Consider the following 18778-nt stretch of genomic DNA (forward strand, 5'->3'; position numbering starts at 1 on the left):
TTCATAGACTGTTGCAAAGCTAAATGAGGTAACGTGGGAAATTACATTACAAGCTACAACTATACAACTGCAAAATGAGTTGGATGAAATGATCTGGAAGATCCCCTTCATCTCTAGTCTGGGCCATTTTTCCACCTTAAAGTTTCATATAGAATGAATGCAAATGTTGGAGATTCTGTGTCTTTATTCAGTTGATCATAACTTACCTTTCAGACCTTATGCAAAGCCAAATATTCCTACAGCATCCTGAGCAACCCCAATCCAAGCGACTATGTGCTTTTGGAAGAGGTGGTGAAAGACACTACCAACAAGAAGACCACCACACCAAAGTCCTCTCAGCGGGTCCTTCTGGATCAGGAGTGTGTGTTTCAAGCCCAAAGCAAGTGGAAAGGTGCAGGAAAATTCATCCTTAAGCTAAAGGAGCAGGTGCAGGTAAAGTTTAAAGTTATTTTGCTCTGTTCATAAGTTATCTGATACCCATAATTACACTGTAGCCAGATCTGGAAGCTGGTGAAATTTAGGAGAAAGTTCCTGAGTCAAGGAATGGAGTTAGGAGAAAATTGTTTGGCTTTGTTTTCACTGTGTGAAAAAACATGTGGCCGAGCTTGCGGTTAAGCAGTCCTAGAGGGGAGTTCCTCAGCCCTACTCTCTCCAAAGCTCTAGAGAGAAGAGGAAAGCGCTCTTCTGAAATAGTGTCATGTGACAGAGGAACCTGAGTTTAACCTAACACCAATGGAAGGTTCTTTGTTCCCACAGGCATCTCGAGAAGATAAAAAGAAAGGCATTTCTTTCGCAAGTGAACTCAAGAAGCTCACCAAGTCAACTAAACAGCCCCGAGGACTTACATCACCTTCTCAGCTCTTGACCTCAGAAAGTATCCAAACCAAGGAGGAGAAACCTGTGGGTGGCTTGTCCTCCAGTGACACAATGGATTACCGACAGTGACTAAGGGCAGCATGTTTAACCCAGGTATAGTAAGTCATTGCACCATCCTGGAACAGGGCTTAACTTAAACTACTTTGTAAGGAAGGCATAATTAGTACAATGTCTTTTATCTTTTCCAACAAGAGGATGTCCCTTGAAGGCAGGTAGGAATGGGACCTTAAAACAGGAAAAGGGCTCTGAAGATATGTGTAACATGATATGCTATTGAACACTGCCTATAAAGAAAAAGGGAAAGAGGCCGGGCGTGGTGGCGCATGCCTGTAATCCCAGCACTTTGGGAGGCCAAGGCAGGCAGATCACCTGAGGTCAGTTCGAGACCAGCCTGACCAACATGGAGAAACCCCATCTCTACTAAAAATACAATTAGCTGGGCGTGGTGGTGCATGCCTATAATCCCAGCTACTCTGGAGGCTGAGGCAGGAGAATCACTTGAACTTGGAAGGCAGAGGTTGCAGTGAGCTGAGATCACACCATTGCACTCCAGCCCTGGGCAATGGGAGTGAAACTCCATCTCAAAAAAAAAAAAAAAAAGAAAAAAAAGAAAAAATATATATATATATGTAACTTGAGCTTTTGTAATTTTAGACCCCTTATTTTGTAGATAAATAAGCAAAGGTCCCAAGAAGTCAATCAACTTGCCCAAAGTACTCTGATAGCCTTATTTCATCAGACAACTGTCTTCAGTATTAATAGCTGACAGAAACATTCTTCAAGGGCTCTATGGATCATTCAGCTTTTATTCTTTTGGATTTCTCGTTTTATTGCTGTTCTAATTTAGGTTTGATGTAGCTTCAACAACCTCATCTCCTTCTGCCTCAATTAAAAAAATAAAAATCTGGCATCTGGGATGTGGTTAAAAAGAAAGCAAAATAACGTAACAGCCTCAATCTTGAAAATGCAGTAAGCTTACTGCTTGATATTCACACAAATTTCATTCTATCATCTTAAAGCAAATTATTTACATGAGACCTGAATAAAAGCATGTGAGGGAACCAGTGGTAAGTCTCTCCTTTTCGCTTAGTTTCCTAATGAACCTAAGGGTTCATTAAAGCCCACTTTTCACCTGTTCCATGGTAGTTCACAGATTTAAAATTCCCAAGATGAACAGCACAGTGAAAGCATTGCTGTTTATGTGACAGAGCTTCACCATCTGCCTTTATGACAATGAGGAACTTCTGATATAAAACTGCCAAACTGCAGAAACTCACAATTAAAGAACTCAGTGATGCCTCTTCACAGAGCCAAATTTGACTTAAAACAGCCCAAAAGAAGGCCCAATACATTGAGACCATGTTTCCACATTTAAAGAGCAACTCCTAAAATAACTGATGTCCTATATTACACTCTGCAGTGGTCAAAATTTTAAATATTGTTTTCCATATCCAGAAGTTAGTATCAAATAAATCATAGGTGTGATGTTATACACACCTCTATAACTTCTGTAATGAGGTGAAATTACACTAAAGCTGGTAAATTGGTCATATACTTCTCTACATATAAAGAGCCCAACATGTGCTACAAGATTACTTCTTAAGTACAGAAGAATACAACTCCATTAGAAATTTGACTTAAAAATAATATGCCTACTATAATGAACATTGCTTATATTTTAGGAGACTGGGGGAGGGTGATAGTGATTTAGATGATTGCCTTTAGATTCTATTGTCCTGTAGCAAGTAGATATTTATTTTTTCTGACCAATGGATTCACATGACTTTTTTTTTCTTTTTCTAAGCAAGCAGATGATATTTAGAATCATTCTGTTAACTTCACAGCTTTGCTTAAAGCTGGGGAGGCTTGGCCAGGCGCAGTGGCTCACGCCTGTAATCCCAGCACTTTGGGGGGCCAAGGCGGACAGATCACGAGGTCAAGAGATTGAGACCATCCTGGCCAACATGGTGACACCCCGTCTCTACTAAAAATACAACAGTTAGCTGGGCATGGTGGTGCGCGCCGGTAGTCCCAGCTACTCGGGAGGCTGAGGCAGGAGAATCGCTTGAACTGGGAGATGGAGGTTGCAGTGAGCCGAGATTGCGCCACTGCACTCCAGCCTAGCGACAGAGCGAGACTCCGTCTCAAAACAAAAGCTAGGGAGGCTTCTCTTATAGTCATTGGTGCATCTATGTGAATTGACATTCCATGTTATGACCTCCTTTACAATGGTCTTTTCAAGAAAGAGCACTTGTAAAAGAAAAGAAGAGCTCATAAGAAAACAAGTTTAGGGTTTAGGACCAGGCGCAGTGGCTCATGCCTGTAATCCCAGCACTGTGGGAGGCCGAGGTGTGTGGATCTCTTGAGGTCAGGAGTTCGAGACCAGCCTGGCCAACATGGTGAAACCCCCATCTCTACCAAAAAATATAAAAATTCCTGTAGTCCCAGCTACTCAGGAGGCTGAGGCAGGAGAATTGCTTGAACTTTGGAGGCAGCGGTCCAGCCAGAGGAGAGGGAGAGAGAGCAAAAAGGAAGTTAGTTTAGTATTTTTTCCACTTTTTAGGTAACATATTTCATATTTGTTCTAAAATGATCCCTTTTAAAGTTTCAATAATCTACAAATTTTTAAAGAACATATTCATCTATCTGAAGTAGTAGTTAGCTGAAGGAATTCCACCTTTTCTTAAAGTTGAACAGTTTATTTGATGTGATCTTTTTAAAAAAAAAAAAACTTTCTAAAGAATGTGAAATATTTCCAAGGCAGAAATAACCTGATGTTCTACTTCCTAGAAACATCATGTTCTAACATTGTGAGTACAGAGGAAACAGTCTCTTCCCCAAACCTAGCCACTAGAGCTGTGGCTGGAAAACTCTGAACCCTTGGTATACCGTAAGTGTTTCTGTTTCTTCATTTTCAGTATACTAATAAGCCTCTGTATACAACATTACAGGTGAAGATCTTTCAGCAAGAAGTTAAAGAGTGAACATGGTGGAAAAAAATATAATTTACTTATTTTCATCAGACTTAAACTGGAAATTGATGATTTCTGAACTGAAGCCTTCACACATGTGAGATCCATGCTGAGGGGAAGCAAAATGGCACAGGGCTAGTTGCCACCAACCAATTTACCGATGAATAAAGCCCAGGGGACTGCCATTTTATAAATGTCAGCAGTTGGAAAAATCGTCACGAATTGACTTAGAGCAAGAGTCAGCAAGCTTGTCTGTAAAGGGCCAAACAGTAAATATTTTAGGGCTGGGGGCCATAAAATATGTTGCAACCACCCAATTCTGCCATTGTAGTGCAAAAGCAGCCATAGACAACACATACATGAATGAACGTGGCTGTATTCCAATAAAACTTTATTTATGGACACTGAAATTGGAATTTCATATATTTTTCACATGTCACAAATAATACTCTTGTTTTGACTTTTTTTCAACCATTTAAAAACAAAACATAAAAACTATTCTTAGTTCAGGGGCCATACAAAAACAGGTGGCAGGCTAGATTTGGCCCAAGGACCTTAATTTGCCAACACAACTAAGAGAAGAGAACTGGGAACAAGGAGCACAAAGATCTGAAAACAGGAAAGGAAGTTTAGCCATACATTTTATGGCCGAGAATTAGAAGCTTTGGGGCATTTCAAGTGTAAATATGTCCTATAACATAAGAGTCATTAAAATTCAATTTAGTTCCTGTATTGTGTACCACAGTGCACTCCTCTTTAGGATTTTTTACATATAGAAATAATATTGGTTTTTTTTTAAGGTTATTGCTTATTCAGTTAATAGGGTTGCTTTAAAAAAGGTTATTGCTTAATCATAGATTAGATTACTCATTTTTGGTTTTCAAAATGAATTTAGAATGATGTATAATTTAATATCTACTGAATTGCAATGTCTTAACAAGAAACCTAACAATTTTTTAAAGCAAAAGTAGATTGAGTTGGTGTTTAAGGTAAATTTATTTTGCAAGGTTTGTACTGACACTATACTTATATATTTATTATACATCGCTCTCTTGATATTGCCATGGATTAGAAGCATTAGTTCTCAGTACTTGAAGACAAACTTCTAAAAAGAAAATATATGCTCTGAACATCTGAAATGGGCTAGACTTTCAAGTAAAATTGCTTCATTTCTGATTAACTGAAGAGCTATTGATCCAAGTCATACTTGCCATTTAATGTAAATTATTTTTAAACTTTGCTGTACAAAACCATTAAGTGTAAAGGATTCTTCATATTCTTAGTATGAAGCAAATTATGAATTTTAAAAATGAAATATTTATTCCTCTAAAACCCAAACTTTTATCTTTCCATTGGTATCTTTGAATTTTAAGATACTTTTCTTCAAATTACAAAAACTCACTCCTAAACTTCACTTTGAGAAACTTTTTTAACCAATTATAAAAATAAAACCATCCCCATGTGTTTCTTGCATATTCTAAAAACAGAAGTGTTAAAAATACACCACACAGGCTGGGCAGAGTGGCTCACGCCTGTAACTCCAGCACTTTGGGAGGCCAAGATGGGCGGATCAGGACAGAGAATGAGGCCATCCTGGCCAACATGGTGAAACCCAATCTCTACTAATAGTAAAGTACAAAAATTAGCTGGGTGTGGTGGCACGTGCCTGTAATCCCAGCTACTCGGGAGGCTGAGGCAGGAGAATCACTTGAACCTGGGAGGTGGAGGCTGCAGTGAGCCAAGATCACACCACCACGCTCCAGCCTGGTGACAGAGCGAGACTCCGTCTCAAAAAAAAAAAAAAATACACCATACAGCTTTCATGTCATTGAAAGTTCTTACTGGGTCAAAGCCTTAAGGCTAGAACTACCATTTTCTTGTCAACAGAATTCAGGCTATTCCAGTTTGATGTAATCTATACAGTAGTACAGTTTTAAGTCAAATAATCATTCTAACAAATGCACAATGCTGCTCCATTTTAAAAATATTCCGGAAACACTTTATCAAGCCTCTATAAGTGAACATGCCAAACAGTTTGCCCTACCATGTGTTGAAAACTGAGTTGCTGGTCTAAGTGGCTAGAGGCCAAATGAAAACTGTGCAGAGTAACAAGATGAAAAGACTGGTCTCTTTAGGTTTATCACATTTGATTCTGATGCTTTCTAAGCGCTGCCCCACTCCTCCTCCCTGACCTTTAACACAGGTGTATATTTTACAACATAAATCTGAGACTGAAGTTGAGACCAGGTTGTTTAGCAAGTGAGAGAATCCAGCCTACTGCCTAGGTTGCATCCCAACTTAGTTGTTTATCACATTTGGAGGTGAAAGTACATACTTCATTGTATTTGAGTCTTTGGGATTACAGAAAGAACACATTGTTTTAAAATGTAAAGAGTTGGCTGGGCACAGTGGCTCATGCCTGTAATCCCAACACTCTGGGAGGCTGAGGTGGGTGGATCACCTGAGGTCTGGAGTTCGAGGCCAACATGGTGAAACCTGTCTCTACTAAAAATACAAAAATTAGCTGGGTACTAAAAATACAAAAATTAGTGGTGGTGGGCACCTGTAAATCCCAGCTATTGGGGAGGCTGAGGCAGGAGAGAATTGCCTGAACTCAAGACGCAGAGGTTGCAGTGAGTGGAGACTGTGCCACTGCACTCCAGCCTGGGTACAAGAGTGAGACTCCATCTCAAAAAAAAAAAAAAAAAGTAAAGAGTCTAGTCTACTATTATACACAAATGGCCAGCACAATCTGATGTTGGCTGAAAATATTTAAGTTTTATTTAAAGCTTTCTGAATTAAACAGCTATATTATGCCAAGTGAAAGAAATTATCCTAAATAGCCACTATGACTATACCCATTACCATTTCACACTTTTTAGGCCACCAGAAATCTGGGTAGCAAACTCTTCTCGTTAAAGTTGATGTGGACAAGAATCTAAATATGCAAGTTGGGGTCATTACAAAATTTTAAGAAGCATCACTGAAAGTGAAGAGAAAGGAGCATGAATTCTGTCACTCTGTTCAGTGATGCCAAATCTGTAGGAATGATCCTATCTGGGTAGAAAGTGCCCTTTGAAGGGTAAAGCTTCTTTTCATGTCATCATTAGCAAGTAAAAGTTATTTACAAATTCTCCAGTTGGGAGTCAATATGAAGTCTAGACTCAACAAAAGTTGAGTTACAAGTGACTTGTTTTTAATCAAACTTGCTTTCTTTTATGGGAGGCTTTTATGCCTCCCATCTCAATACCTCTGGAGACACTGGAAGCTCATTAATGAAAGTGGGCCCTCTATGATATGTATCAATTTACCTTTTGCTAACTACATCGTCCCCTTCTTCTCTCCTCTTCCAATATCTCTATAGACTTCTGTCCTCTGCCCAGAGACTCACAGGCCTTGCTTAATTCTGGGAAGTTATCAGGGCTTGCTTACTTGCCCAATAAAATTGAATTAACTCTAAAACACAAAACTCCACATCTATGCTCCCATGCTAGTAAAGAAGAGTAGGATTTTCCTGGCTGGTGTCTTTGATCTTATATTGGCAGCCTGCAGGGAAAGTGCTCTCATGGTGAAAGTCTCTGACCCCTTTTCAGTTGCTTATATATCAGCAGTGAGGCCAGAAAAGATATACCTGGGACCCCAAAAAAGTTAGAGAGAAAAGGGAGATTGTCTCTTATACAGAGTCTAGACTTGGGTCAATATTCCCCATGATCCATTGTTAATAATTTATGTGTTCTCTGCCATCCTTATGTAGCAGCTTCCTAAAAGCAATCCTTGGCTGATGGCTATGGATTCTGACATAGGAATACCTGAAATGAGTCCCTTTGAAACACATACTGAGTCTCTATGATTACCAAGTTATTCTTTTTTTTTTTTTTTTTTTTTTTTGAGGCAAAGTCTCACTCTGTTGCCCAGGCTGGAGTGCAGTGGTACGATCTCGACTCACCACAACCTCCACCTCCCAGGTTCAAGTGATTCTCCTGCCTCAGCCTCCCAAGTAGCTGGGACTACAGGTGTGTGCCATGTCCGTCTAATTTTTTTTATTTTCAGTAGAGACAGGGGTTTCACTATGTTGGTAAGGCTGGTCTCGAACTCCTGACCTTGTGATCCACCCGCCTCAGCCTCCCAAAGTGCTGGAATTACAGGCGTGAGCCACCACACCTGGCCTACCTACTCTTATACATCTCTTAGATTCAAAACATACTATGCACAAGCCTGTCACCAAACAGATCTCTGAAACCTTCCCTATTGCAGATGACACAGGTCTCTAAACTTTTGACACAAGTAATTCTAACACTGAATTGGGTACTGTCGCATTTTTCAAAAGCGTTATGTGGATGATTTGACTCAGCATGGAAGACTGAGGTTGTCTTACACCCATTATTTCCCACCCCACTCTTAAGTGCCAGCATAGTGCTAAGCACACAGTAGGTGCTCATTATTTGTCTAGTTAAAAAACAAATTAAGGCTGTAGCTTAATATAGCCTCAGGATATGTGTGTGCCTGTGTGTGTGTGTGTGTGTGTGTGTGTGTGTGTGTGTGTTTAAACATAAGCTTACATATAAGCTTATGTAAGTTAATGCACAAATGTATTTCCTCAAATTCACATAGAATACTCAAATATAGATGTATAATTTTGTAGTCCCACTGTGATTCTCCATATGTATAACAAGAAAATTAAAGGCATAATACAGCTGTGAAATAGCTGATGAGTTTCTATTTTAAGCTGATTTTTCACCAGAAGTATAGTTTCTGCTGCCAAAGTAAAGTATAAATGTATTTGTATATGTTTGGAAAATAAAGAATTTGTGACATGTATTGGTCACTTGTGCTCTGATGGGGATTAGACCCTTTGGTTATCCACATATCCACACAAATATTTATCACATTCCTGGACTTTGTTTTATATCTAAAAGGTGGACTAAAAGCAAATATTCATATGCTGAATCATACCTTTCTCATTAAATAATCAAGCCTTAAAAAATGTGACCTCAGAACCACTTTTAAAAATCATATATAATATGCTAAAAGACTGACATACACTGTTAAGCTCATATCCTCTTACTCTGCTGGAATGGTAAAGCAATTTTCTACTTTCGTTTACTTCATGTGAAAAAAGAACTCTAAGCTCCAGAGTAAAATAACTGGCTGCTATGACTTTCAAACAGTAAGAGATCTCTTTAGTTGGACTGCTGTGCTTTTTTCAAAAAATTATCATATCACAAGAATAGGAAGCAGAAAAAAACAGCTGTTATATTCAACTATTCACAATAGAGAATATTTATAATCTAGTCACTGAAACACGCATTTCTTAGGCCACTCCTAGAATATGGGACTAGCTGTTACATAAAATACTGTTTTATAATTATATTAATAAGAAAAAGCATTTTACCTGTTCCAAGAGGGGAAAAAAGCTCCTCATTGAGTATCCTTTGTCTCTAGAACAGAATGGTAAAGTCTTGGGCCTGGTTCTTCTACCCTGGAGCAATTCTTCCCCAGTCACCCTCCAGGGAATGTCAGAAAACGTGAAGAACTTCAGAGACTAGAATCATATTCAAACTTTCCTTGAAAGTAGCTATAATAAACACTAACACCTTTTTTAAAAGGCCAAATTAGGTAACTTCTTTAGGTGGATCATCCAGCAAAAGCCAATGAACCTGAATACAAGCTATTTTTTTCTTTTCTCAAATATCTTCATAAAAATATATTAACTCAAATTTAGAATGCTTCTCATTTCCATCCACAGTATTGAAATAAAAATATTTAAAGAGTATTTAGTTATAAAAAGTAGCTAAATGGTAAAATGTCTTCTCATGGTCTTGATTTTTCTGTGCTCTATGCCCTAATTTTAATATAGCAACTGCACTTCAGTAAGATCCAGTCCAAAGATTTTTTTAAAAAACTATAATGTACGTGAAGCTTTTAAAAGGCAGCATCATCAAGAAAGTAATTTCCAAATACTGGGGAGGAAAAAAGGCTTTTGATCTCCTTGATGGAATGACATATTCAGAATAGGGGCAGAACCCTGTGCCATGCAAAGGGTCATTCTTCCTCCTCTTCCTAGACATTCTTAGGAAGCTTTCCTTGTATAAAAAGAAAAGATCCTAGTTAACAACTCATCTTTATGTACATCTGCACACACAAATATACAAGAAAGTCCACTGACTTCATTCCTCTACTAGTGTAGTGATGTTTTCAAATATTTCGTGAAATCCAGAGGCGATTCAGTAGCAACTTCACTGGAGTATCTTTTGATTAGCTGATTTAAATCTTCATTCAAAAATGAATCCCCTTGTAAAAATTTACCCTGGGAAAATATTTAAAGTATGAGTTAGAAGTTACTTATGCTATAAGCTAAAGCCAACCTGTGAACCAAGTTGAAAATGGCAACAGCTGACACCAACACATGCAACACAATGACAGATGCTTGGTAAGGTCTTGGACATATCCTATATTGAATGAAACAGTTTCATGATCATCTCTATAGAATTTCAACCTCAGAAATCCATCCTATGATGAAATCCTAAACATTAAAAAAAAACTACCTATAAAATAATTAAGCAAACTGGAGTTAGAGTTATTGAGATACATTGGTTTCTATTTCTTCCTTTAAAAAAATGAAAAATATCCCATACCTTTATTTTGGGGTTTGAAGATTCAACAGGAGGATTGAATGTCATTTCTGCCATGCTATATGCCTCAAAAAGTTCAGTAGCAGATCTAAATCACAAACACAAAAAATGTAAAGATACCACCACATCTGTGTAACTCAAAAATAATTAGATTATACTCAGAGAATGATTCATTCTTAACCCATATATTAAGGTATAAGATTTGAAACTAACCAACCAATCCAGTCACTTAACAAATTCTAAATTCTCATTGTAATGTCAACATTATCCAACTAAATCCACCTCAGAGAGGTTTGGTATACATTTAGCAATACAGGCATAGACTCCAGAGAGAAAGCTAAGCTGAAGAACTCCAGTTCAGTGTGATCAAATCCCAACCCACTGATAATGCAACTAAGTATATCTTAGTCATGGGAGCCAGAGGACTGAAGCATGGAGTCATTCTCCACAGACTTAGAACACAGCTCAACTCTTCAGTTACTGGCCTGGATGAAAAACAAGGAAAGGCCATTCAGGACAGAATACATGTCTATACCCATGGCGTGTAAATGAATCCTTAATGATTTGGAATTAGTTCACACTCGCCAAAACACATAGGCAAGGGCCTACGAGGGTAGCAATTAGGCTCACATCCCAATACCCACTCTCCAGAAGCCCACTATGAGTCTCCTTTCTTAAGCCTTTGGGATAAGCTCATTCCTCATCCTTCTCCACAAAGGAAACATCTTTCCTTAGCAAAACTGCTAAGGAAAACATGCCATAAAATAATCATTATGAAGAGTGACAAAGAATTGTTTTCTCCTTTTTTCCTTTTAAAAAACAAGGCTGGTGGGGTGAAGACTGGGGACAGGTGAGAAGTGTGAGGGAAGAAAAAGTAAATGGCCATTTTATTTAATAAGGCCAAAAGTTATCTCCATCCTACTCAGAAGGAAAGGGTTCATGGAAAACTGCAGAGCTCTTGCCTCATGTAGAGGAGGCAGCAACTGACTGACTACTGTCATGTAAAATACAAGCCAATGTCACCAAACCTCCCAGTATTTCAAGAAAAGCGGGAAATGTGAATTTCGGATGAATTCTTTCAATATTTAAAAGACAGCAACTAATTCAATTTTTTTCAAACTCTTGAGGCCAGAAAAATCGGCCTGGCCCACAGGTCACCAAACTGTGATCTCTGAATTACAGAAACCAATGGGCTTGCAAAAGGAAAAAACCTACAGCAAAATATTAATTCTGGGTAATGAGTACATTGTAAGGTGCTATAGTTTCAATGTGTCCCCTCCAAAATTCAGATACGGAAACTTAACAGTCAATGTGATGGTATTAAGAGGCAAAAGCTTTAAAAGGTGATTAAGGCATGAATGGGATTAACCCATTTATGCCTACTAGTGTTCCATTATCAGAACACTAAGCTTGTAGGAGTTATTTATATCCTACTGCTCAAGGTCATCGCCAAGGTCTGATTTTTCACACACACAAAAAAATTTGCAACCTCTGGCATAAATGGGTTAAAGTCTTTATAGAAGAGGCTTCATGAAGTGAAGCTGTGGCACTGCTCCCCTTCTGTCCTGTCTGCCATGTGAGGGCATGGGGTTCCTCCCCTCCAGAAGATGCAGCAACAAGATGCCATCTCAGAAGCAGAGAGGCGCCCTCATCAGTCAACCAAACCTACCAGCACCTTGATCTTCAACTTCCCAGCCTCCAGAATTCTGAGAAAATAAATTTCTGTTCTTTTTTTTTCAGACGGATTCGCTCTTGTCACCCAGGCTGGAGTGCAATGGCGAGATCTCGACTCACTGCAACCTCCGCCTCCCGGGTTCAAGCAATTCTCCTGCCTCAGCTTCCCAAGTAGCTGGGACTACAGGAACCCACCACCACGCCCGGCTAATTTTTGTATTTTTAGTAGAGATGGGGTTTCACCATGTTGGCCAGGCTAGTCCTGAACTCCTGACCTCAGGTGATCCACCCGCCTCGGCCTCCCAAAGTGCTGGGATTACAGGCGTGAGCCACTGAGCCTGGCCCTCTGTTGTTTATAAGTTACCCAGTCTTAGGCACTTTTTATGGCACCATAAAGGGACTGAGGGATTTTTTATACCATTTTCTCTCTTTCTCTGTATAACTTAAGTATTTCCTGTCTGTATGTAAAAAAAGGTAATTACTGGCTGGGCGCAGTGGCTCACGCCTGTAATCCCAACACTTTAGGAGGCCAAGGTGGGTGGATTACCTGAGGTCAGGAGTTCGAGACCAGCCTGGCCAGCATGGTGAAACCCCATCTCTACAAAAATTACAAAAATTAGCTGGGCATGGTGGCGGGTGCCTGTAATCCCAGCTACTGGGAAGCTGAGGCAGGAGAATCGCTTGAACCCGGGAGGCGGAGGTTGCAGTGAGCCAAAATTGCGCCATTGCACTCCAGCCTGGACAACAGAGTGAGACTCCATCTCAAAAAAAAAAAAAAAAAAAGTAATTTCTACTTTTCACCTTTCTGTAATTGTGAAAATTTTGTAAGTAAACAGTTCAGGGAAAAGAAGACTCTTTTAGGAGGACCTTTTCCCCATCTGGGTGTGAGGCAGATGCTGGAAGTACCCATCCAAGCTGCTTATAGGTCAGAAGGTACTCTGCAAGGGCCAAAAAAAGAAAAAGCTGCCCTTCTGGATGGCAGTGTTCCAAAGCACCTCTTTTCTTCCCTCTCCTCATTTTTTTTTTCTCCTCATCCTGCCCTAACAGGACCATTCAAAAAAAAAAAAAGACCGAGCGAGCAAGAAAGCAAGGAAGCTTAATTTGGTTGACTTGTGTTGTATCTTCACATGAAGCACCTATAGCCATAGATTATTCATTGTTGAACCTGAGTGATGGGGGGGCATATGGACATTCACTATACCATTCTACTATCCTGTATGTGCGAAACTTTTCATGATTAAAAAAATGTTTTTCAAGTTGAATGACAGAAGAAGAAAAAAATGTTTTAAGTGATCAACAAAATCATAGCATGTTTTCTTTCAGAACAATTCAGGAATATGAAGCAAGACCAATCCAGATACCCAACTGGCACTTTACACTTTGTAGTATGTTACTTTATAAAACAGTCTTCTCATAGTAAGTGGCTATCAGCTCAATTTTGTAGTTTTAGAATAAGGCAATGCTAAATATTACCTTCGACTCAACTCTGGTTTGAGTGCTCCAGAGCCTTCAGAAGGTGCTCCAGCGATCAGGTGGGCTGCAAATCTCTGCACTATGGGATGATAATGCCTCTGAAGGGAAAACGGGACAATCACATTCTGCACAGGTCAGTCCTTTACAAAAAACACTAGCCACAGCAAAGATTTTCTTAAATAAAATTACACCAAATTTTTTTTAATCTCCTATGTACAGTATATGTAATTCATTAGAAGCACATACTCACAGAAAGAATATTATCTTTGCTAATAGGATTAAAACACAAATCAAGTTACCAGTGAAGTAGTTTAGTCTTGCTTTTACAATATAAATAGAAAAATCAAAAAGCAATTCCTCTTTCAGAGTGAAAAAAGTTAATTTACAACAGGTTACCTGCCACTTCTATTTTCTACAAGTCTCACTCTAATGCTGTCCATACTGTAGGATCACTGCATAGGTGAAACCATCTTGAAACAGGGCTTACTAAAGTCTCCCTGGATAAGACTCAACAGAAATGTACCTGATAACAAATCCTCTGAAGAGTGTTAGGGAAAGATTTCAATAAAGGGAAAGGTTTCAGTAAATCTTCCACAACTGTACCCTACAGAACTGACACTGTTTTCTGCTTCCTTAGAAAATGTACCTCAACAGCTTAAAGAATAGTAAGAGCAAAGTAAAATGCAGCATACTAACACAGGAATTCTAAAAAAGGCAGCCCCAGAACAAAATATAATTAAGTACTCTGGCAATAACAACTATTTGAAGAAAAACTGGAAAACAATTATTCACACACATCCCCAAAAAGAAAAAAACCAGGGCCACTCTTACCCGCAGAGCATGCAGTTCCCACAGAGCAGTGTTCTGAGCATTGCAGTACTCAGGCTCATCCAGTTCAGGAAGGAAAACTCCACTTCCCTGAGATTCACTGTCAAGCAGTAGATCTGTTTTGGGGAAAGTCTGCAAAAATGTCACATAAAAAGAATTGGTTAAATTAACATTGTTAATGTAAGAGGTGTTACTGGTTTGTAGTTGTATTTGCATTTAAATTTATGGTTGTATAAGAGCTTTGCATAAAGTCTTTACACCTAGTTTTAATAAAAAACAATTTAAGTTTATATCGTAAGAACAAGAGTTGCAAAAAAAAAATTTTATCTTTGCTTGCTTTGAAAATTAATTTTATCTTGCAAAACAATATGCTTCTCACCTTGCAATCACACTTTTAGAAATCTCATAGAAATAATTACATCAGATAAATACATAAAGATATTCACTATAGCATCATTTGTAATAGCAAAAAAAGAAATAACCTATATCAAGAGAAATAGAAAGAAGCAAAAAAACCAGACTGCCTACATTTGAATATCACTTCTACCACTGACTGGCACTGCTACTCAAGACAAGACACTTAACCTCTCCGGACCTCAGTTTTCCCACATGTAAAATAGGAACAAGAATAGTAGCTACCTCAGAGTTATGAAAATTAAATTTTTGTAAGGCATTCATAACTGGAAGGCACACAGTCAGAACTATGGTGTTTGTTAAGCAAAGAACTAAATAAACCTTACATAAAGAGTTAGAGCAGTGACATTATAATGTGTTTACCATGATTAAATGCTAAGGTTAAAAAAGCGGTAGAATATATAGCATAATCCTCTTTCCATTAAAATACAAAGTTGAGTTGTTTCTATGTGTATGTGTTTATATATGAACTTTAAAAGGCTGCTGGAAAAATACCCACCAAATGGTAAATGGATACCCACCTAATGACACTGAGAAGTGTCAATAAGTATAAAATGCTTTTTTCAATTTTATATACCTCTTTTGTCACCTGATTTTGTTACAAGTGTGAATTACTTCTGTAATTGAAATAATATAAAAGGGGGGAAAAGACATGCCTCAAACAAAAAAAATCATTGCATTATAAGAACTTAGCTCTGTTCATTTGTATTACTACTTACATGCATTAATATTCTGGTAGTTGCTAAAATGCCAATACTTGAATTTGGAAGAACATGAAGAGCAAGGGTACAAAGGCGTTTGATGAAGGCAAGAGCTCGCTGCTGAGAAACTTGCTTTCTGCGCTTAGTTAGCATGACATCAAGGCACTGGAGTACAATCTCAACACCTTCATTGGTAGCACCTAAAACAGCAGACATATCCTTCAGAGCTGTTCTCATTACTTTTTCATTACGCAACTGGACTGAACTTCAGATAAACCCAAGATAAACTTTTGTACCTGTCCCAAACCATTTCTCTAATCAATGAGGTAGTGCTATACTGCTAAGGAGATACAGCGGGCTATACTTAGTGCATCTCCGGTCAATTCCAGAAGCTCTTTCTCCAAGTCTTACATAAGATTAAATACAGATGCATGGCACTGGCAAGTCAGCATTTTATGTACCTGTTCCTATTTCTCATTTGTCTACAATGATGGGTCATAACATATTCTTAAAACATAAATACATATAAAAGAAACATTATCTAAACATACATACCTGCATGTAATTTGAACAGTGTTTTGTAGAGATGTGTGTAGAATTTCATTGGATCAATATTCAGAACATCACCTTTGAAATGACAACAAACACCAATTAGGTATGTTATAGCATTCAAAGGTAAGGCAAACAAAACTTGATTAAGAAAATATCATACCTTGTCCAGAAAGAATATGAAAAGCAGTCTGGACACAGTGAAGACTTTCTTGATAGCTTAGGTCCTTTAAAAAAAAAAAAAGCGGGGGTGAGGGGGATGGAATATTAAGAATGGTAATTACCATTTATAGCTTTAAAAAAGAACTTTAAGGCCAGGAGCAAAGACTCAAGCCTGTAATCCCAGCAATTTGGGAGGCTGAGGCAGGCAGATCGTTTGAGCCCAGGAGTTCAAGACCAGCTTGGGCCACATGGCAAAAACCCATCTCTCAGGGCCGGGCGTGGCGGCTCACGCCTGTAATCCCAGCACTTCAGGAGGCCGAGGCGGGCAGATCACGAGGTCAGGAGATCGAGACCATCCTGGCTAACACGGTGAAACCCTGTCTCTACTAAAAATACAAAAAATTAACCGGGCATGGTGGTGGGCGCCTGTAGTCCCAGCTACTCGGGAGGCTGAGGCAGGAGAATGGTGTGAACCCGGGAGGTGGAGCTTGCAGTGAGCCGAGATCACGCCACTGCACTCCAGCCTGGGCGACAGAGCAAGACTCCCTCTCAAAAAAAAAAAAAAAACATTTCTACAAAAAAATAGAAAAATTAGCCAGGTATGGTGCCCCACATCTGTAGTCCCAGCTACTCAAAAGGCTAAAGCGGGAGGATCACCTGAGCCCTGGAAGGTCAAGGCTGCAGTGAGCTGTGATTGCACCACTGCACTCCGGCCTGGGCAACTGAGTGAGACCCTATCTCAAAAAAGAAAAAAAAGACCTATAAAGGTTATCTTTAAGATAACCTAGTATGAGGCAGATTTACAGGGTGACTATAGTTTACAATAATCTATTATCTATTTCAAAATAGCTAGGAGGGAAGAATTTGAATGGTTGTCACATAAAGACACATATTTAAGGTGACTGATATCCCAAGTAAACTATTTACAAACTACATTATATTAATATATTTAACTATCACATATACCCTGAAACCATGTACATCTATTATGCATCAATTTAAAAAAAAAAAGAAAACAGGTCAGACAACCCTCCTGCTTAAAACTCTCCAATGGTTGAAAACGTTCTACATCTTGACTGTGGTGGTAATCATATGATCATAGGCCTTTGTCAAAATTCATAAACTGTACATCTAAAAGGGGTTTTACTGTATACAAAATATATCTCAATAAACCTGACAAATTTTTAAAATAGTAATTACCATTTATATCTTTTAAAAAATAATTTATTATTACTTACACCAGACTCAATGAGAGTATGAAGAACTACTAACAGATCATCAAAAAATTCCACATTTATAAGGTGAGCAAACCTGGAATCAAACAAAACAGTTAATCAGTGAACTAAAAGCAGAAATAAAGCTGGCAGAAATTAAGCTTGACTTTAAAACTGTATTTTTAATATTCTTTATTTCAAAATGTTAGCTATGAAAGACATGGCAATTATTGATACTTTTCATTAATTCAGATTGGCCTCTTCAACAATTCATACACCATTGAACACTAAACTCAGTAGAAATATATAAGGCACTAAACAAACCAAAAATATTTCAAAAATCCTTCTGCACTGAGAAAGAAATTACTAGAAGCAAACAACTTCCTGAGGAAAGTTTACGAGGTATCCGGCAGGATCGGCTTCTAAGAAAACAGGTGGTGGGAAGAGAGACAAGGAAAGATTCTGCTACTTACAAGAATATGGACCTTATAACAGCTTTAAGGATAAAATGGAAAGAATACTGGACCCCAGTATCTAGTTCAGGCTCTGCTCTTAATTACCTGCGTGATCCTAGGTAACTCACTTCACTGTCCTGGGCCTCTATTTGTAGAAATAACTGAGACCACCCAATAGGGTTAAAGAAGAATCATATGAGCTGCTAAATTTGAGAGTTACTCCATATACTATAGTAGACACTGAAGTAGGTTAAAGTCAGGACATCTCTTCAATATTAGCGAGAAGTCTTTGATCTATGTAAATCTTAGAAGAATAAAAGACCTTATGAGTGACATATTCCATGCATATTGGTACAACTTTTTGGAGAAGCAATCTGGCAATTATTTATCAAAATTTAAAATGAGCATACCCTTTGATCTGGCAATACATGCACACACGTGCATGAAGATACACACACACACACGTGCACAAGTATTCCCAGTGCAAACAGGCGACTGACCAAATAAAGTACAATATATCTATAAAATGGAGCATTATAAATTTTTTAAAAATTAAGTGATATATATGTGATAAGGGAGAGGTACCAAAAGTAACTGTTTACAAAACCAAAAAAAAAAAGCAAGTTACAGGACACTAAACATAGCATGATTCCATCTGCATGAAAGATGGCAGGCAGGCCCGGTGCAATGGCTCATGCCTGTAATCCCAGCACTTTGGGAGGCTGAGGCGGATGGATCACCTAAGGTCAGGAGTTCGAGACCAGCCTGGCCAACATGAGGAAACCCCATCTTTACTAAAAATACAGAAATTAGCCAGGCGTGATGGCA

General features: G+C 38.5%; 2 protein-coding genes across 9 annotated transcripts in view; one reads left to right on the forward strand and one right to left on the reverse strand.

Annotated features, from left to right (window-relative positions):
• PLCE1 (phospholipase C epsilon 1) overlaps window positions 1-7750 on the forward strand; it is a 337648-nt gene extending 329898 nt beyond the window's left edge. For all 6 annotated transcript variants that reach the window (XM_034931124.3, XM_063607826.1, XM_057298956.2 and 3 more), the window contains 3 exons: window positions 214-432; window positions 757-969; window positions 3828-7750. In XM_034931124.3, coding sequence (XP_034787015.1) covers window positions 214-432; window positions 757-945 — 408 coding nt within the window. In that variant the 3' untranslated portion in view covers window positions 946-969; window positions 3828-7750. The remainder of the gene's footprint in view (window positions 1-213; window positions 433-756; window positions 970-3827) is intronic.
• Window positions 1-18778, reverse strand: part of NOC3L (NOC3 like DNA replication regulator) — a 51081-nt gene that overhangs the window by 11405 nt on the left and 20898 nt on the right. For 2 of the 3 annotated variants that reach the window (XR_608285.3, XR_008620007.2), the window contains exons 14-21: window positions 17520-17592; window positions 16283-16346; window positions 16126-16197; window positions 15589-15770; window positions 14459-14587; window positions 13628-13725; window positions 10484-10568; window positions 9241-10155 (exon numbers count right to left, since the gene is read on the reverse strand). Coding sequence is in view for 1 of the 3 variants with exons in the window: in XM_003825379.4 (XP_003825427.1) it covers window positions 10027-10155; window positions 10484-10568; window positions 13628-13725; window positions 14459-14587; window positions 15589-15770; window positions 16126-16197; window positions 16283-16346; window positions 17520-17592 (832 nt within the window). In the remaining 2 variants the exon portion in view is untranslated. Of the gene's footprint in view, window positions 1-4222; window positions 10156-10483; window positions 10569-13627; window positions 13726-14458; window positions 14588-15588; window positions 15771-16125; window positions 16198-16282; window positions 16347-17519; window positions 17593-18778 lie in introns of those variants that run through there. The other variant, XM_003825379.4, reaches the window with a different exon arrangement.

Source organism: Pan paniscus, chromosome 8 (genome assembly GCF_029289425.2).
Source record: "Pan paniscus chromosome 8, NHGRI_mPanPan1-v2.0_pri, whole genome shotgun sequence".
Taxonomy (NCBI): domain Eukaryota; kingdom Metazoa; phylum Chordata; class Mammalia; order Primates; family Hominidae; genus Pan; species Pan paniscus.